Source organism: Arachis hypogaea, chromosome 8 (genome assembly GCF_003086295.3).
Source record: "Arachis hypogaea cultivar Tifrunner chromosome 8, arahy.Tifrunner.gnm2.J5K5, whole genome shotgun sequence".
In the NCBI taxonomy this organism is placed as follows: domain Eukaryota; kingdom Viridiplantae; phylum Streptophyta; class Magnoliopsida; order Fabales; family Fabaceae; genus Arachis; species Arachis hypogaea.
Window position 1 is genome coordinate 4,165,869 of NC_092043.1, and position 18,905 is coordinate 4,184,773.

At 34.1% G+C, this 18,905-nt stretch overlaps 2 protein-coding genes across 4 annotated transcripts; one reads left to right on the forward strand and one right to left on the reverse strand.

The window, feature by feature from the left end:
- Positions 1–91: 91 nt before the first annotated feature.
- Positions 92–3,100, forward strand: LOC112705738 (protein MULTIPLE CHLOROPLAST DIVISION SITE 1). The gene is made up of 5 exons (XM_025756665.3): positions 92–447; positions 547–762; positions 849–1,021; positions 1,418–1,805; positions 2,440–3,100. Exons 1-5 carry the CDS (start codon positions 403–405, stop codon positions 2,614–2,616), a joined length of 999 nt encoding a protein of 332 aa, XP_025612450.1. The 5' UTR covers positions 92–402; the 3' UTR covers positions 2,617–3,100.
- Positions 3,101–3,672: 572 nt separating this feature from the next.
- On the reverse strand, positions 3,673–8,427 carry LOC112705739 (monosaccharide-sensing protein 2). Of its 3 annotated transcripts, none has more exons than XM_025756667.3 (6): positions 7,560–8,427; positions 7,192–7,314; positions 6,521–7,081; positions 5,037–5,959; positions 4,410–4,597; positions 3,673–4,306 (listed from the first exon to the last, which is right to left on the reverse strand). In XM_025756667.3, exons 2-6 carry the CDS (start codon positions 7,268–7,270, stop codon positions 3,862–3,864), a joined length of 2,196 nt encoding a protein of 731 aa, XP_025612452.1. In that variant the 5' UTR covers positions 7,271–7,314; positions 7,560–8,427; the 3' UTR covers positions 3,673–3,861. The 3 variants fall into 3 exon arrangements, with proteins under 3 accessions (XP_025612452.1, XP_025612451.1, XP_072056510.1); XM_025756666.3 differs by having other exon boundaries at positions 7,192–7,311; positions 7,560–8,268; XM_072200409.1 differs by having other exon boundaries at positions 7,192–7,311; positions 7,740–7,837.
- Positions 8,428–18,905: the final 10,478 nt, after the last annotated feature.

The following is an 18,905-nucleotide window of genomic DNA, read 5'->3' on the forward strand; positions in this document are numbered from 1 at the left end:
GGCCGGTTAGAATTAGATTTAGATCAATGCAGGCCCAAGTTGTATGATAGAGATTTGAGTATTTGTGCAAAAGATGAACCCGACGTGAATCGAACACGCAACCTTCTGATCTGGAGTCGGACGCGAACCATTGCGCCACGGATCCTTTCCTGCCTCATTATTTAGGCGGATTTTATCACTGCTTTAGACATGCATCTATTTTTAAGAGGAAGAAAGAAAGTAACAATAATAATCATAATCAGCGAGGCAGTTGCTTTACGAGTTTATACTTTACCTAGTGGCTGGAGCTTCACGAAGAGGTAGTAATGTAATGGAATGGAACTTTGATATTGAAGCAGAAATTGGCCGCCATTGATTTATTCACTGAGCTCAGAGAGGTTAGAGCACATCACATCACATATCATGCCTTCAATTTGGACACTGCAGTTTCGGACTCTTTCTGTTCCGGTAAGTTCTCTTCTAAACCCTACTTCACTTCACCTCACTTCATTTCCCTGCTATTTCGTTTTATTGAGTTGTAATGAATTGTTCACACATTGTATGTAGCCCTCCATCGTCATCTGTAGCAGCAGCAACAACAGTCATGGCAGTGGCGGTGGCAATGGTGTTCGTATAATTAGGAACGGAATCTCCAAATGGTGCTCCCTAATCACCACTCGCACCAACCAGCTCAGACAAGACTCCGTTAATTCCGTTGCAAAATTCCACAATCACCTATTTACTTCCATCCTCAATCCTCCGCCTCCTCCTCTTTCCTTTCTGGTAAGCTTTCCTTCCCCGTTCATAACTTCAATTTATTATTAATATTTTGAAAGATTGAAAAAAAAAATGCAAATTTGGACCACCAGGTTAATGGAGACGGTGGAATGAAGTATCCGATTTGGATGTGCGTTGTGGCTCTTGTTTTGTTTGTGGGAGTGAGAGCATTTGCAGAGAGAGTATTCTCCCAAAGAAACCACCGCCCTGGCTCCGTAGCTGATCTTGTCAGGCGTGGCCAACTCAGATCCGATAGAAGAGGCATGTATGATGTCTATCCTTATCACTTTTTTCAATTTTTAATAATTGATTAATTATCTAGCTTCTTACTCTGGATTATGAAATTAGATTAGTTAATAGGTTGTAGTGAGACTGAATATATTGTCCTCGTGTCAAGAATCATAAGCTTTTTAGGTGAATCCTCAAAATTGATCAACCCTAGGGATTTGATAATGTGTCGTAATGGCAAGATTTCAATTCCTATTCTTCCAGCCATAGTCTATTCTTTATTACAATGTTTATAATCAACTCTTACAAAAGCTTAAGCTATTAGGTAAAGCAACATTAATACATCTAACATTATATAGCACACGGTTTGTCTGACTATGCCGATAATTTCTTTTGCCTATATTATTGACATTTTTTACATGCGTATTTTCAGTTCTAGGCCTCTTAAGTATGAAGACCCGTTCAATAATCCAATGGTCAAGGTTGGTAAAAGCAACTCGACTGTTGAAATGTGTGGCAAGGTTTATCGTTTAGCACCTGTTACACTCACCGAAGAGCAACAAGCCATCCACCAGAGAAGGAGATCACGCGCATACCAGTGGAAGCGACCAACCATGTTCCTTAGGGAAGGAGACACTGTTCCTCCAGATGCTGATCCTGATACAATCAGGTGGATTCCTGCAAATCATCCCTTTGCAACCACAGCCACTGATCTTGACGAGGAGCTAGCCCAAAACAATGTGTATCAAAAGCATGGAGTTCCTTTCCGTATTCAGGCTGAGCATGAGGCGCTGCAAAGAAAGCTTGAAGCTCTACAAAATGTAAGCCTTATGGTACTCGGTAGCATTTTGGAACTTTAATCACCTTATTGAATATAGAGTAAATGAACAAAAGTACCCATCAAAGAGTTTGGCGAGGACAAAAGTACGTATGAAAGTATACTCGAAATATTGTTTTCGATGGACAAAAGTATCATGCCATTAATGGGTTTGGAAGGTCTGGGGTGTACTTTTGTCCATCAAAATCAATCTTTCGGATATACTTTGATGTTTATGAACTTTGGTATGTATTTTTGTCCACTCCAAATTCTTTCATGTGTACTTTTGTCCATTTACTCTTGAATATATTAATATAATCTCATAAATCTTCAGCTAGCGTAGCCAACTCTTCAATGTTCTTATCCTGTCATATACCCAAATATGAAGCTGAGCAAAAATAGATACTCTTTAATCTTTGGATATTTAGTTTGATCTAATCACAATTAGTTCTGGGCAAATACACCATGTACAAGAATACGCGAGCCAAATGGTCAAACCAAGTTTAGTTTATTTAGCAGCATGAATGAACATGTTAATTTTTGGTGTTTTGAATATGACACTGAAGTTGGCTTTTGGTTGACTCTATATTTTCGAACTCATGTGCACTACATAAAATCTATGTCCATGAATTTTGCAGGAGCAAAAACTAAAGAAAGCAGTAATAGATCCCGCCACTGCTAGAGAATTTGAGAGGCCATTCAACTCCCTTGCAGAGAAGAGCTCTGTAAACAATCAAGTGCCTGATTCCAAGCCCTCCAAATCAGATATTGGCTTAAATAATTTGGAAGGTAAATCATCTTCCCAAGAAGATTAGAATCTTTAAATGATGGACACAGCTTCTGCTTACATTGTTTTACGAGTTAAATTTTCTCTCTGGCGGGCTATGAATCTCCATGACAACATATATGGGAAGTGGCCAAAATTTTTGCACTATTCAATATTCATCGAGGTACTTTGGGACTGTGAATTTGTAAAGATGAGCACTGTAAATATTAATTTAATTGCTGCACATTGTCGAGCTGTGCTGTTGCTCTGTTTCACCTTTTACGTCAGATAATTGTGAGAGACTAAGGGGGAAAGACCATTTTTACAGTGTTGTCGTCGTATATCTTGATGCGTACACACTCGAGAGGAAAAACTAGAAAGAATGAGAACATGTGTAACATCGAGTGTTTTTAATGCGAATTCTCGTGCCGAGTGACTTGGCTTTGCATTAAAATTGTCGCTGTTTGTAACATATTTAAGAATAACGAATTAACTCGATTAAGCATGAGAATTCCTGGAAAGTTGGGAATAAATGCACTTACTCCATTGTTGACACGGAATTAGCGTTAGTGGAAGCAGACCGCATATGTTGTAAAATGGGTGATGTTCAATCAAAGAACATTTAAACATAATAAAAATAAAATAAAGCTACTTTGATTTAAAACCAAAAAGAAAAAGGTAGGAATTGGAAATTGTATTCATTTTTTCACTTTAAATGATTTTTATCCAAAAGATCAAAGGTACTTTATAATTTATATAACACATTTCGTTAATACTCGAGAAAATTAAAGATTTTAATGTATTCAATTTAATACATTCAAAACTACCAAGTTTTATTTTTGTAAAAAAAAAAGATTTTATTGGCAGATTCTTTTATAAAGTTCCTTACTTCCTTTAGAACAGTCCGATCAAAACCCATGAAGGAATAATATTGAAAAAGATGCCAACAGAGCAAGCCATAGCAATTTAACTAAGGAGTCTTAATGACCAAAAAAAAAAAAAAAACAAAAGGAAACTAATGAGTCTCCTACATTTAATACTCGGGATCAGCATTACGCACTTGGACACAGTGCACCTCTCGAATAAATTTATTATAAACACAGACTTGAAATCAAAAGCTTTATCACTATAAAATGCAAAATTTTAGTATACGAGAGAAGAAAAAATACATCCATATGCTTGATAACCAGAACATATTCTCCTCCAATTAAAAACTTAATGACAAGCAAAATCTATAAACATGAGAGATTTTGGCTTTAGCCACAAACATAGCAGATGTATACAACGAATCCCGTCACTCATTCTTGGCAGCAACAGCCTGCTTAGAACCAACAGCAAAGAATTCCGTGATGACTTCAAGGGGCATTCCCTTTGTTTCAGGGACCTTCAAAAACACAAATATCCACGAGATCAAACACACAACCGCATAAATGCCAAAGATTCCACTGAGTCCTATAGTACTGAGCATCACGGGCAGCGTGTATGTCACTATGATATCTCCGATCCAGAACACCAAAGCGCAGATGGCAATGCAGAGCCCACGCACCCTTGTCGGAAAGATCTCTGAGCAAAGGATGTTTGGAACCGGTCCATAAGCCATCACAAAGCAACAGAAGTAAACAACAACGCATACAGTTGAAATTGCTGCATGGACAACACTGCCAAAATTTACGACGCTCCCAATGACCAAAATGATGAGTGACACTATCAGCACTGGAATTGTAGTGAGCAGCAGCTGCCTGCAATATTAGGGTTTGTGTAATGAGAACAAATCAAGTTGAACAAAACAAGATACTAAACAGCTTTTTCAAAGACATTGACATTAATTTAGAGAAAATATACCTTCTGCCAGAAACATCCATGAGCCTCATCGCTATGGCTATACATGGAAGCATCAACAAGGTTGTTAAAGCACTGATAAGGAAAGATGCAGACTCTGAGCCGATGCCCAAATCGGCAAGGAGAACTTCAACGCCGGCCTCTGAAAGGATTTGAGGAGTGTAATATAGAACACCATTTATACCAGAAAACTGCACATCCAATATAGAAGTTGGTGTTAGTTATTGATAACAGACAGACCACCACGTTAATGCTGAAAGCTGGAATAGCAAACTAGAAATCCAGACAGGAAGAATAAGGTCAAACAACAACAGTATATATTTCTGTTACTAATACAAGAAGGCATATTTCTAAACCACTCCTCAAACAGTCTGATTAGGTAAGAATGCTGATCTTAAAGTTTCCACTACTATTTTATCACAGCACATCCCGAAATCTTGAATGTCAACATCTTTCGAAAAATTATGTTTTATGTTTTCTTTTTGTAAATTATTAAGCCAAAACCAAGCAGTCCACAAGCGATTGTACATTCAAGTGCTAGAGCCTAGAATGAAATACCATGTAAAGAAAGCATTATCTAATTAACCGTGCAAAGGCAGAAGATAACTATAAAAGGTAACCATGTATTACCTGCTGAAGTAGTTGTATTCCAATTCCAACAACCAATGCATGCTTAACGCCTGGTTCGAGAAGAGCTTTCCAAATTGGCCCCTTTGAAGCGGTCTCAGATGGGTGAACCATTGCAGGGCCAACTGGCTGCCCACCAATAAGCTCCTTGGAGTAAAGAGCAGGCTGGCTTACCAATGCAGCAGCCTGGACAAAGTCACCTTCGCCAGGAATCGACACAACAGATCCTTTACTTGGGACTGGACCAGCCTCCTGGTGCAAGTAAATCCTTTTAAACCCTCCTTCCTTTTTCCCATCCTCACCTTTCTCATTCCATTTCCATGCTAGTTGCCAGCCACCGCCAATACCAGTGCTACCAACTGGTTCACCTTGCATGAGACTACTGTGACGTCTCATGCTGCTCAGTATACTGCCATGAGAAGGAGGAGGTGGCATTTCCTTTTCGATGCTTGTTGTTTGACGCGAGATCAAGGGACTTTGCAGATTGTCATCGGAGTCTCCACCCGCTTCTGATGCGTACTCCTCGCCTTCTCTTTGTAGGCTCTCCTCGTCCCACTGTTCATTTTTGGCATGAGGATCAGCTGTGCTGAACATGCTTCCAAAATGTGGAAATAGGGTGCTGCGCATGCTTCCTTGTTCAGGGAGCTTCTCATGAACGCTGCCAAATAGGGTCACAACAGGGTCCATGAGAGGCATGCTTTGGTTGACAATGCTTCCATGGCGTGACACAAGACCTAGAGAACTCTGTCCAGTAACAGGTTTTGCTAACCACGAGAGGCCAGCTTGGGATCCGTATAATCGGACTTTGTCTTTCTCTGCTGTTTGTATTTGACCTTCTCCATCCTCATCTGCAGGGCCTATTATATACTCTTCTATAGTTGTATCACCTCCAACCCCAAGACCTTCAACCAGCAATGCCATCTCACCTGTATAAATTAACAAATTCACAAAATGATTGATCGTAACAGATGAAAAAGGTAAGAGAATATGCAATGAAATGAATTACACGCAATAAAGCAGTTACAAGATACAATGAGAGCAATTTATGACAATTAAGAAGGTTGTATTGTAATGAAAAAACTGGAACATCCATGTATTACTAACCCAGAGTGTTTCAGGATAACAATAATCACAATAATCACACTTTGCATGTCATAGTCAAGTAAGCAAGCATATATATGATACAACTATCCCCCAATCATTTCAACATACAGCTTGAGATTTCAATGGATTAAGTCCATAGTAAATTTCATCCATTATCTCCTATAACAGTTAACATTTGTCCAATTCCTACATAAACTTAACAAGATGGTTTAAAATTGTTATTGCTAGGTGTATTGAGGCATCAATTGCTGCCTCATCAGCTGTATTTTCCTTTGATTTTTTGCAATACAATCATTGCTACAATTGTTGCAAGGCTATCACAATTCAAATCCATCAAGATCTCTGCAGAATCATAATTCAAAATGGGTTTAAGACAGGGTTACCGGCCACATCTTCCCTGCCGCGCAATCTTTGGAGAACCTTTTTAGCCTCAAGCATCTTCCCTTTGCTGACGAGCCACCGGGGAGACTCCGGCAAGAAAAAGATTGTCAACAGGAAATAAAAAAGAGAAGGAATGGAAAGAATCCCAAGCATTACTCTCCAGTTAGGAGAGGCACTGAATGAGAACCAGAAAACCAGACAATAGGACAGAAACATGCCCCCAGAACCACTGAATTGGGGAAGTGTATTCAAGGATCCCCTAATCTCAGATGGGGCAGTCTCAGATATATAAACAGGAACAAGAGTAACAGCAAGACCAATCCCAAATCCATCAAGTAACCTTGCCAGGCACAACACATACACATTAGGGGACCATAGCATCACCAAACTACCCAAAAAATAGAGCAATGATGAGATTATCAACATGGGCCTGCGCCCAAGCCAATCCGAGATGGGACCGGAGCACGTCGTGATCACCGTCGCTCCGATGAGGGACATGGCCACCACAAGCCCTTCCACAGTTGTTTGCAAAGCAAGGTCTTTCTTAATGTAAACAACGGCACCTAAAACATAATAAAAGGGAACAATAACATAGTATCAGCCGAAATTGAAGATTGATTATGTCAGATCAGGCAAAAGGGGCATGCTAATGAAGTGAATCTGAGTGTGTTACCAGCAATAGTAGCATTATCCCATCCTTGAAGAAAATTGCCTATGGAAGCGGCAATAGCCACCAGTACTGCACCTTTCATCTTTCTCTGGAATTCAAATTGCGAACTTCAAAGGGAAGAACCTGCTTAAGTAAGGAAGGAACAAAAATCATGGGATAGAAAAAAGGAAAAACAATAAACAAAAATTGGGCAAAAAAAAACTTAGAGAAGAGCAATGAATAGAGGTACAGGTAGTTGAGACTACGAGAGGGATGAGGTTGATTGAGTATCTATCTAGCTATCAATTATTCAATTGAATTGAATCCAATTTTGGTGAAAGTAACATAAAACCAATCATCTCCTTCAACTTGACACTAACCAATTAAATTACCTGAATAAACAGATCTCTAATCAAACGCAGTGTCCCACTACACCAACAGATAGAGAGAGATAGATAGAAAGATGGAAAGGGAAAAAAGAGGAAGAAAAAAGAGGTTTTATTTGTTTGAATCGGAAGAGACAGTGTTAAAGACTCTAGCTTTGTATGGTGTTGAGTTCACAGTTCTCTCACCTGCCTGACTGAGAGAGAGAGAGAGAGAGAAGAGAAAAGAGAGAGAAACGGAATCACGTCAAGGGTAGTCACCACTTCTTGTACTCACTCTATTGTTGCTTTCTATATTTTAATATTTTTATCTTATTTTATAGTTTTATACATAATGTTCTTGTTTAATTATATAGCAACATATTTTCATTATTGTAAAATGAAGGATCATATGCCAATTTTGGCTGCAATAATCCGTTTAAATAAGTTTTAAATTCAAATTTTATCTAATAATTTATTAATAAATAACAAACTCTTAAATAAATCTCACAGTAAAATAATATTTGATCTACCAGAATTGATACCGTACCAAAAAAAAAAAAGTGAACGATGGTAGAATTAAGAATATTAAAATGAGAGTTAAAAAAAAAAGGGAGTGAAATGGGGATGGGTGGGTTGATGGAATCTGTGTGCATGGGGACAAAGAGAGTTCCAGCAAGAGCCAGATCATATCACTAGAAAAACTAGAATTGAAAATGAAATACCAAAAAACAAACATAAACATGAGATCCATCATCACCTCAACTTTCTCTTGCATCATTATTTTACAGTTAGAAAGGAAAACAGCAATTATCATAATCATGTTATGCTACATCTTTTTATTTTCTTTTTTTGTTTTGTTTCCACTTTCTACCTCACATGAATTAATTGTGATTCCTGAAATTCATATTTCATTTCGCGAAATAATTGTATGTACATATGGCAAAATTGGCAATGGCACGAGAGTTTTACTAGCGCCACTGATTCTCATTTCATATACCTTTCTAAAACTACCTTTCCAGTTTCCACACTCCAAAATCACCATTCAACCAAGCAATTCCAAGCACACACACTCTCTCTCTTAAATAAAAAAACAAAAACTCTTTCCACCATTCATCATTGGTATGGCATATTCCAACGGACAAACTCGGCTCTTTTTTTCTTTATTTTTTTTATTTTGTTGCAATTAGTTCTTGGCATGTTCTTTCCAATCAAGTAGGAAGAACCGGGCATAGAAGACGGGATCTGGTCGACATTTTAAAAATGGAGGGTTAGGTAAATAATGACTATCGTCAACAACATAAATAACTACCAATCAAATAAAAACATACTACATTTTTAAATTATTTATCTACATCTTAATATTAAAATAACCGTCTGTACACCTAATGAAATGAATATCCAATATATCTATTGTTCATATTATTTAGTATTTTCATTGTCTACTTATATTTTTCTTTTCAACATATTAAAATCTTCAAATATCTCATATGTAACTATTCACGTTATTGTAGAAAAATTACCTGAATAAGTAGGAATTTTTATATATCATATACAAAATAAATGTTTTATTTTTTAGACTAAAATAGGACGTTTAAAACATTATGAACTAAATTAAGATTTGTCTGTATTAGTCAAAATAAAACAAAATTGAAATATCGAGGCAGGAGTTCATTTCATATCTTCGGAGATAATGAAGTTCATTAGAGAAGAATTATCGATAAGAGAGACAGGTTCAATCGACATTCAAAGCGCGAGAACCGTTACTCAATAATACATGCACATGAAAAATATGTTAGAATTTGATTGGTTAAAAAGCCTTATAAACAGTCAAAGAATGGAAGGAACCAAAGTTGAAATTCAGTTTCAGAAAATACTTTTGCATACTTACGTCTCAGTGAATTTTTTAGTCTACCAAAAATCTTTTTTCTAAGATTCTTTCCACGTTTTTTTTCTTTTACATTTTTTGTAATCTTTTTTTTTCGCTAATTTATCTTTTCAGCAAAGTTTTTCTTTCCATTTTCTTTAAAGATTTTGTATTCTATATTTGAATTCAAAATCCTTCAATCTTATTGAAGGCAGTTTATTGCTTTCTTTAAATTAAAGGTCATTTTCTTCTTTTTCAGTCATTTTTTTTTATATTTCAGATTTTTTTTTTGTCATTTTACTCAAGTAAAAGGATCTTTGATGCACTTTCGAAAATTGATACCCATATGAAAAGTAAATTTCACTTCCAAATCACTAGATATCAAACTTTTTCAGATTTTCGAAAAATCTGCATAATAGGCCAAAAATTTGGAGACCAAAATAATATTTTACTCTTCAAAAATTTTAAATTAGTAACTTTTTCTAAAAATTTTCAATTTAAATTTTAAATTGTTATGATTGAAATCGTATTGAGTTAAATTAATCCAATTTTCTTTAAGTAATTGCAATTTGTATAATATTGATTTGAATTTATTTTTTATTCTAAGAATCCAACTCAAACTGTTATGATTTAGATTGAATTTGTTTATATCTCATTCAAATTTTAAATTTAAAAAATTTCTTAATTTAAATCATAGAAATTTTATAATTCAAAAATTTTAAATTGTTAAATTTTTTCTAAAACATTTTAATTTAAATCATATATCATCCAAAGTTAGTTTGTTCCATGACCATTTTCGAATTAATGTTTGAAATAAAGGAGATTTATATTAAAATTTGGATGAGATATAAAAATTAGATTTTTTTTAAAAATTAATGATTAAAAATTTTTTAATGATAAATTTTTTTAAATTAAAAATTTTGATAGATATAAACCAAATTAATTCAAATCCTAATAGTTTGAGTTGAATTATTGGATTAAAATATAAATTTAATTTTTTTTTATAGACAACGGGATATTAAGCCTAAAAAATTAGATAAAAATTATTCTAAAAAATGCAATTCCAATAAAATTTGCATAAAAATTTAGAAAAATATACGAGGGAATAGAAAAATATTTAAATTTTATACAAGAAGACAAAAAATATTTACTTGAATAAAATTAGATTTAAGTTGAGAAAATAAAAATAAAATTGATATGATCTAAATTATAATAAATTATATTAGTTTTATCTTTTAAATTGAGTTAAATTTTATTGCAAATATTTTTTTTTGTTGTCCACTATACCTTCCTAATTTATATCATAAATTTGTTCTGTGATATAAGGTAAAAATATAATTTTTTCTAAAAATTCATATATTGATAAATATTTGATTTATTTTATTTATATATAAAAAAATCAACAATGTAAGATAATCATTTTTTTAATAAAATTCTACATTTAAACAAAATATTTAACTAAGTCTAATCAATTTGTTATAATAACTTTTCAAATTGCGTACCTCCTTCTCCTTGTCCTTCTTTGTTTCCTTCTTCTTCTTCTTCTTCTTCTTCTTCTTCTTCTTCTTCTTCTTCTTCTTCTTCCAAATTCGCACACACTGATTTTTCTTTTTTCTTTCTTTTTCTCCTACTCCTTCTCCTTCTTCTTCTTCTAAATTCGTGTACGCAAGTTCTTCTTCTTCTCCAATGTTGTGTATTCTTTTTCTTTTCCTTTTTTGTTATCATCATCACAAATAATACCAATATTTTATAAATATCTTTATTAGTTGTGGTTTTTTCTGATGCCATCATTAAATAATTTTAATTCATTTCTTAATTTATTTTGATTTATATGTGTGTTAATTGAGGTTCACTTGATGCTGTTGATAAATATTGACCAAATTTTTTATTCCTTAAATAATTTCGGTTCATTTCTTAGTTTAATTGAGGTCCGTTGGAATCTGAAAATGAATTTGATATGTTTTTGTTGACGATTGATTTTTTTATTGTTTGTTCAAATCTAAATTAATTTCGGTTCAGTTGTGTGCTAATTGAGGTTCACTTGATACTGCTGATAAATATTGACCAAAATTTTTATTCCTTAAGTAATTTCGGTTTATTTCTCAGTTTAATTGAGGTTCATTTGGATCCAAAATGAATTTGATGTGTTTTTGTTGATAATTGAATTATTTTTACTACAGGGGCGAGTTAGATGAAATATTAGAGAGAGGCCAAAAATATTTACACAAGAAAATAAGACTAAAATAAAATTTTAAGAGGGACTAAATTGAAATTCACATATAATTTACATGTAAAAAATTAAAATTAGGGGGTCGTTGCCTCCCCTTTCTCTCTATGTAGCTCTGCCCCTGTTTGACTGCTTGTTCAAATTTGAACTAATTGAATGAAATAGTGTGGAATCTAATGCAATTGAATAAAGTGATAATGAATAATTTCATTTTTCTTTGCTAAAAAAATTAGTCAATACTTATCAACAGCATCAAGTGAACCTCAATTAACATAAACACGTTGAATTCATTTATGAATCCAAATGAACCTCAAATGAACTAAGAAATGAACCGAAATTACTTAAGAAAAAAAATTTGGTCAATACTTATCAGCAGCATAGGTGAACCTCAATTAACACACAAATGAACCGAAATTAGTTTAATTTTGAATAAACAGTCAAAAAGACTCTATCATCAACAAAAACACATACAATTTATTTCTGGATTCAAATGAACCTCAGTTAAACTAAAAAATAAACCGAAATTACTTAAGGAATAAAAAATTTAGTCAATACTTATCAGCAGTATCAAGTGAACCTTAATTAATTCACAACTAAAAAATGAATTGAAATTATTTAATGATGATACCAAAACAAAAATCAAAACTAATAAAGATATTAGCAAAATATTGGTGTTTTTGGTGATAATGATAACAAAAGAGAAAAAAAACATACATGTACAAATTTAAAAGGAGGAAAAAAAAAAAGAGATGACAAAAATAAAAAAAAATGTTTTACATTATTGAAATGTACGTATGTACATAATAGTGTGATAAAAATTATTTTTGTGATGAAAATTATTTTTGTGAGCAAAATTATTTTAGACTAATTTAATTAACAAAAATATTTAAATGTATAGCTAAACTATTTTTTCCCCGCTTATATTTGGAATGTTTAGATGTAACTTAAAATGATTTTCACCCGTATGATTCCTGCATTCTCTTTCTTATCTTATACCTACTAATGAATTAATATTTATACAAGAAGACAAAAAGCGATTACTTGCATAAAAAATATATTTATATAAAGATAATAGCTAAAATATGAAATATATGTTAAAATAAATAATTTAATTGTCATGCAAATATATATATATATATATATATATATATAATAGTATTTGAAACATCATGAGTGTCATTTTAATCTTCGACACATCAACACAAATTAATTCTAAAAATACAATTGTAAATTAAATTAATTCTTTCGTCTTAGATGATAATCGTCACATTAAATATCACGTCACATACTAACATGATATATTAATACCATTTATTATTCTATGTGAGAATTATTATTTGAATAGATTGTAATAAATAATTAAGATTAAAATTAATGTGATTAAAAATTTAAGATTTATAATAAAATAAGAAAAAGATTTGTTTAAAGAACAACTCTAATAGAATAGTTTTAAAATTTTTGATATTTATAAGAAGTGAACTTATTTAGAATTAAAATTTGCATTAAAATTAATAAATAAAATAAAATTAATATCACTTTAGAAAAACGGTATTATTTTGATGGACACTACAAGAAAAATATTGATTATAATCGGATTTAATGTCGTAAAGTAGTAGTAGATGTACCGGTGATAAAGGCGTCAAATTCGTCAGGTTAAATTATTATTGACGGATTTATGTTTCTGACGGTAAATTCGCCAGTAATAATTGAAGGAAAAACAAAAAAATAGGAGCATAATTTAGGATCAGATTTACCGTCGGACGAAAAAATTTGACAGTAATTCGTTACTAACAAGATTTATATCGTCGAATTTTTATTTTATTTTTTGTCTATAAATATGATGATACTCAACGTTTTTCTTGAAAAAATCAATAAAATTTTATTAATTATATAATTAGTTTGCTGAAATAATTAAAAATAATACAAAATTTAAATTGAATTAAGACTAAAAATTAGAATGATAAATTTTATATTGAATTTTAAATTACTATTTATGATATATGGTCTTACAAATGTTGAAATAGCATTTTGTGAGATTTAAACTGAAATTAAAATAAAAACTAACACTAGAGTTGCTTTTAGTACTAACTTAATTCACTTTTTAAAATTTTAAGCATCAAATTAACTTATGCGTAAATTTTTAGAGACTAATGTAACTCTAAATAAATTTATGACATATCAAACGATACGTGATATATTATGTGCTACTAATTAAAATAATACGTCAATCAAGTATTTTGTAATACATGATATGGTAATTTTTGTTAGCATGTCACATAACATTTATTAATATGTCATCATCTAATTAACAGAAAAATTAATTTAACTTATTTTCAGAATAAATTTAAAATGTCTAACTTTTCAAGTACTAAATTGATCAACTCGTAATCTTTTAAAAATTATTTTAACTATCAATAATATTTAGAAAAAAAAATAGCCCAAATTTACCTTATTCGTAATTAATAAATACTCAATTTGGTAAGTTTGTATTTTTTTTATCTTTCTAATATTACCATTTAACCATTAACCCAAGGTTTAAAATTTTGTGTCATGGCATACTTTCATCAAATCAACTCCGCCTATGTTACACTTGCGGTACATAGCCGGTCCCAAGCCCGGATAAAGGAGGAGGGTTGTGTTAGATCTTCGGCAACCAACGTAAAAATATAGCCGAACCCCCCATGACATGAATCAAAGACATTATTGCGCTAAAGCTAGGTCGTTACCCGGAAGTAACGCGCCGTATGGCTCGAGTACGGTGTCAAAGCAAGAGCCGCTGCATCGGTGCCCGGATGTAGTGTTAAATGAGCAAGGGTTCTCGCGTTTTCGTGAACGGACGAGGGTAAATAAGCTAGTTCACAAAGGAAAAGGTAAAGGTCGAAGCGACAAAAGGTTGAGATTTGGGACATGGAACATAGGCACTCTAACAGGAAAGTCCATGGAGGTGGTGGACACCATGACAAGGAGGAAGATTAACATTATGTGCCTACAAGAAACGAAATGGGTTGGTGCAAAGGCTAGGGAGTTGGATTCTTCTGGTTTCAAACTTTGGTATACAGGAAAGGTGAAGAATAGGAATGGAGTTGGAATAATTGTGGATAAGCAGTGGAAGAAGGACGTAGTTGATGTCAAGAGGGTGGGAGATCGGATCATCTCTATCAAACTTGTGGTGGAGGGAGGTGCTTTCCATGTGATTAGCGCCTATGCACCGCAAGTGGGTTCGGACGAACAACACAAGATAAGGTTTTGGGAGGATCTAGAGAGTTTGGTTCAAGGCATATCTTTGGGAGATAAGATTTTCTTAGGAGGAGATTTAAATGGCCATGTTGGGAGAGAAGTGACTGGATATGGGAGTATTCACGGAGGCCATGGTTTCGGGGTGATCAATGCCGAGGGTAAAACTATTTTGGACTTTTCCTCAACTTTTGATCTTCTCATCGCAAATACATGTTTTAAAAAGAGAGACGAACATCTTATAACCTATAAGAGTGGCATGACAAGCTCTCAAATCGACTTCTTCTTGTTGAGGAGAGTCGACCGGAAATTTTGCATTAACTGTAAAATTATCCCGGGAGAGAGTTTGACAACACAACATAGGGTGCTTGTCATGGATTTTCGCGTTGAGCAAAAGTTGAGGAAAAGACATCATACGAAGAACCCAAGAACGAGGTGGTGGCGGATGAAAGGTGAGGAACAAAGAAGCTTCCTAAGACGGGTAGGAGAAGAGGCAAAGTGGGATGGGAATGGAAGCGCGGAAGAAATGTGGAGGGAGATGGCAGAAGTTATTAGAAGAACAGCAAAAGAAAGTTTTGGTGAATCTAAAGGAATAGGACCAAGAGACAAGGAGTCCTGGTGGTGGAATGCGAGTATACAAGAAAAGATAAAGATAAAAAGAGAATGCTTTAAAGAGTGGTCTTTATGCCGCAATGCAGATAACTGGGAAAAATATAAGGCGGCTAAGAAAGAGACAAAAGTGGCTGTAAGTGAAGCAAGAACAAGAGCATATGAGGGTCTCTACCAGTCTTTAGGCACGAAAGAAGGAGAAAAAGGTATATATAGAATTACAAAGAGCCGGGAAAGAAGAACGAGAGATTTAGATCAGGTTAAGTGCATAAAGGATAAGGATGGTGAGGTGTTGGCTCAAGAGGAGAAAATTAATGAAAGGTGGAAGAGCTACTTCTACGAGTTATTTAATGAGGGACAGAAGACTCTTCCGAGACTTGGTCGATTATGCACAAGCGAAGAAGATCAAAACTTTGACTACTATCGAAGGATTCGAGACTTCGAGGTAAAAGAGGCTCTAAAGCAGATGAAAAATGGCAGGGCAATAGGACCTGATAATATCCCGATTGAGGTTTGGAAGGGTCTTGAAGGAAAAGGCATCAACTGGTTAACCAAGCTTTTTAATGAGATTTTAAGGTCAAAGAAGATGCCTGATAAGTGGAGAAAGAGCACCTTGGTACCTATCTACAAGAATAAGGGGGATATACAAAGTTGCGGAAATTATAGAGGGATTAAGCTTATGAGTCATACTATGAAGTTATGGGAAAGGGTGATAGAACGGAGGTTGAGAAAAGAGACACAAGTAACAGAGAACCAATTTGGATTTATGCCAGGCAGATCTACCACTGAAGCGATATACCTATTAAGAAGGATGATGGAGAGGTATCGTAGTAATAAAAGGGATCTACACATGGTGTTTATTGATTTGGAAAAAGCGTATGATAGGGTACCAAGGGAGGTCTTATGGAAGGTTTTAGAAAAGAGGAGAGTAAGGATCGCATATATTCGGGCAATTAAAGACATGTATGATGGGGCCACAACTAGTGTGAAGACTCAAGGTGGTGTGACAGAGGAATTTCCTATTGGTATAGGATTACACCAGGGATTATCCTTAAGTCCATACCTTTTCACATTAGTCTTGGAAGTACTCACAGAGCACATCCAAGAGCCTGTGCCATGGTGCATGCTTTTTGCCGATGATATCGTCCTTATGGGAGAGTCAAGGGAAGACCTAAATAAGAAGTTGGAGTTATGGAGAGAAGCTCTAGAAGTGTATGGTCTGCGCATAAGCCGTAGCAAGACGGAATATATGGAATGTAAGTTCAGTCTGAGAAGGGAAAACTCCAATATAGAGGTGAAAATTGGAGAGAACACCCTACGAAAAGTTAAAAGTTTTAAGTATCTCGGGTGCATCATACAGGATAATGGAGAGATTGAACATGATGTAAATCATAGGATCCAAGCAGGTTGGTCAAAATGGCGGAGTGCATCTGGTTTTATATGCGACAAAAAAGTGCCTTTAAAACTTAAAGGTAAATTCTATCGCACCGCTATAAGACCGGCGATGCTGTATGGTACGGAGTGTTGGGCGGCTAAAGGGGAGCACGAACATAAGCTGAGTGTGGCAGAGATGAAGATGTTGAGATGGATGAGTGGTCATACGCGATTGGATAAAATAAGGAATGAAGATATAAGGGAGAGAGTTGGAGTAGCACCCATTGTGGAAAAGATGGTTGAATCGCGTCTCAGGTGGTTTGGACATGTGAGAAGAAGACCGATAGAACATCCAGTCAGGAGGGTGGATGAGATGGAAGATGGACAAAGGGCGAAAGGCAGAGGAAGACCTAAGAAGACCATCCATGAGGTGGTCAGACGAGATCTACATGTAAACGGTCTCACTGTAGACATGATACATGACAGAGCACAATGGCGTCGTTTGATTCATGTAGCCGACCCCACTTAGTGGGACAAGGCTTTGTTGTTGTTGTTGTTGTATATTGTTTAACTCATTTTTAATATATATTTTATATTTTAACATATATTTATATTAGTAACTAATTTTGATGTATAATTAACATGATTAAATTTATTTAATTGATTTTCTTTTTCTTCTTAAACTGGCCACAAATACAAGATCCTTTTTGACAAAACTATTATGGTATTTACTGTTCGCAAAAATATCCAGTTGTGCACTCTTTAGTCTTTACATGTTTTTGATTTGGCCAAAATTATTGATGATATTGAATATATATCTCTTTCATCCTATTGGTGTATGATGCACAATGACGTTCGTGATGTCTCATATTGCAGGCTAAGGTGTTACATGATTTCAGGTAATTCATTTTACAAAAGAAAAAAAGAAAAAGAAAAAGAATGATGAATATGAAATATTTATGTATGTGGGTCCGGGATAATGAGGAAAAGTGGCGGTAGAATATTGTAGAGGGAGAGGACTGAAAGTGAAATCTACCCTTCATAGAACGCAAGCTGGAAGATGGGAAATAGAGTATCTTCGATTTCGGATCCTCCAATGATTTCATTTTCTATCCTATATATAGTTGCCAAATAAGGTATATGGGTGCTTCTGCCTTCTAAAGCTTATTTTTATGGACAACCATGGTAGGTCCTTTCAACATGTGCCATGTGTTTTCTGCCGCAACATTACCGCTATTACTTCATCTTGCTCACAACCCCCCTCTCCCCCCTTCTCCCTCTTACTCTTCTTTCCCTTTTTTTTCCACATAACATAAACAAACCTCCTATTTACTTTATCACTTTCAAGAGCTGCAATTTCACCCAAAAAAAACTACCATTTTGTACTTATAAAAAATCAGAATACATAGATCTATCTATAAATAAACAAAATTAGTTTTTGAGGATAATTTATCCTTATTAGTTAATATTGTACTTTCCCACCACGAATAAATTGAATTTATTGTATTTTAAAAAGGAATATGGGTGTTGTAAAACTCTTTAAAAACATACTCTGTATATATATACTTTACTAAAAAATATTTATCTTATATGAATTGAAAACAAATTTTCTCAAGTAGTAGATCATTTGATTAGGAGTCAAGTGTGACTTTTTACTATTAAATAAAAATTATATTTTTCATTCAATTGAGAATATATTCTTTCGAATTTAATAAAGTGTTTTTAATTATTGGATTATTTTATTGTGTGTTTGTGAGTTTCTAAGAGAAAGCAAGAAATTGCTCCTTTTGTTTTGTGGAAGGGAAGGAAAGAGCAGGGTATTAAGAAAGTGAGAGATATAAAATACAAAAAAATAACAGAGGTTAGCATCTGAGGGTAGTGCTAGGGAGCTAATGGACGATCCGAATACTAGGGATAATAAACATCTCATGTTATAAAATCACTCATCCTAAAACCTTAAGTTAATTTTGGAGTTCATAAAGAATCAAACCCTTGACCTTTCGGATCTAGAACTTTAATACCATGTCATGAACCCACTCATCCCAAAAGCATAACCTGATAGGAC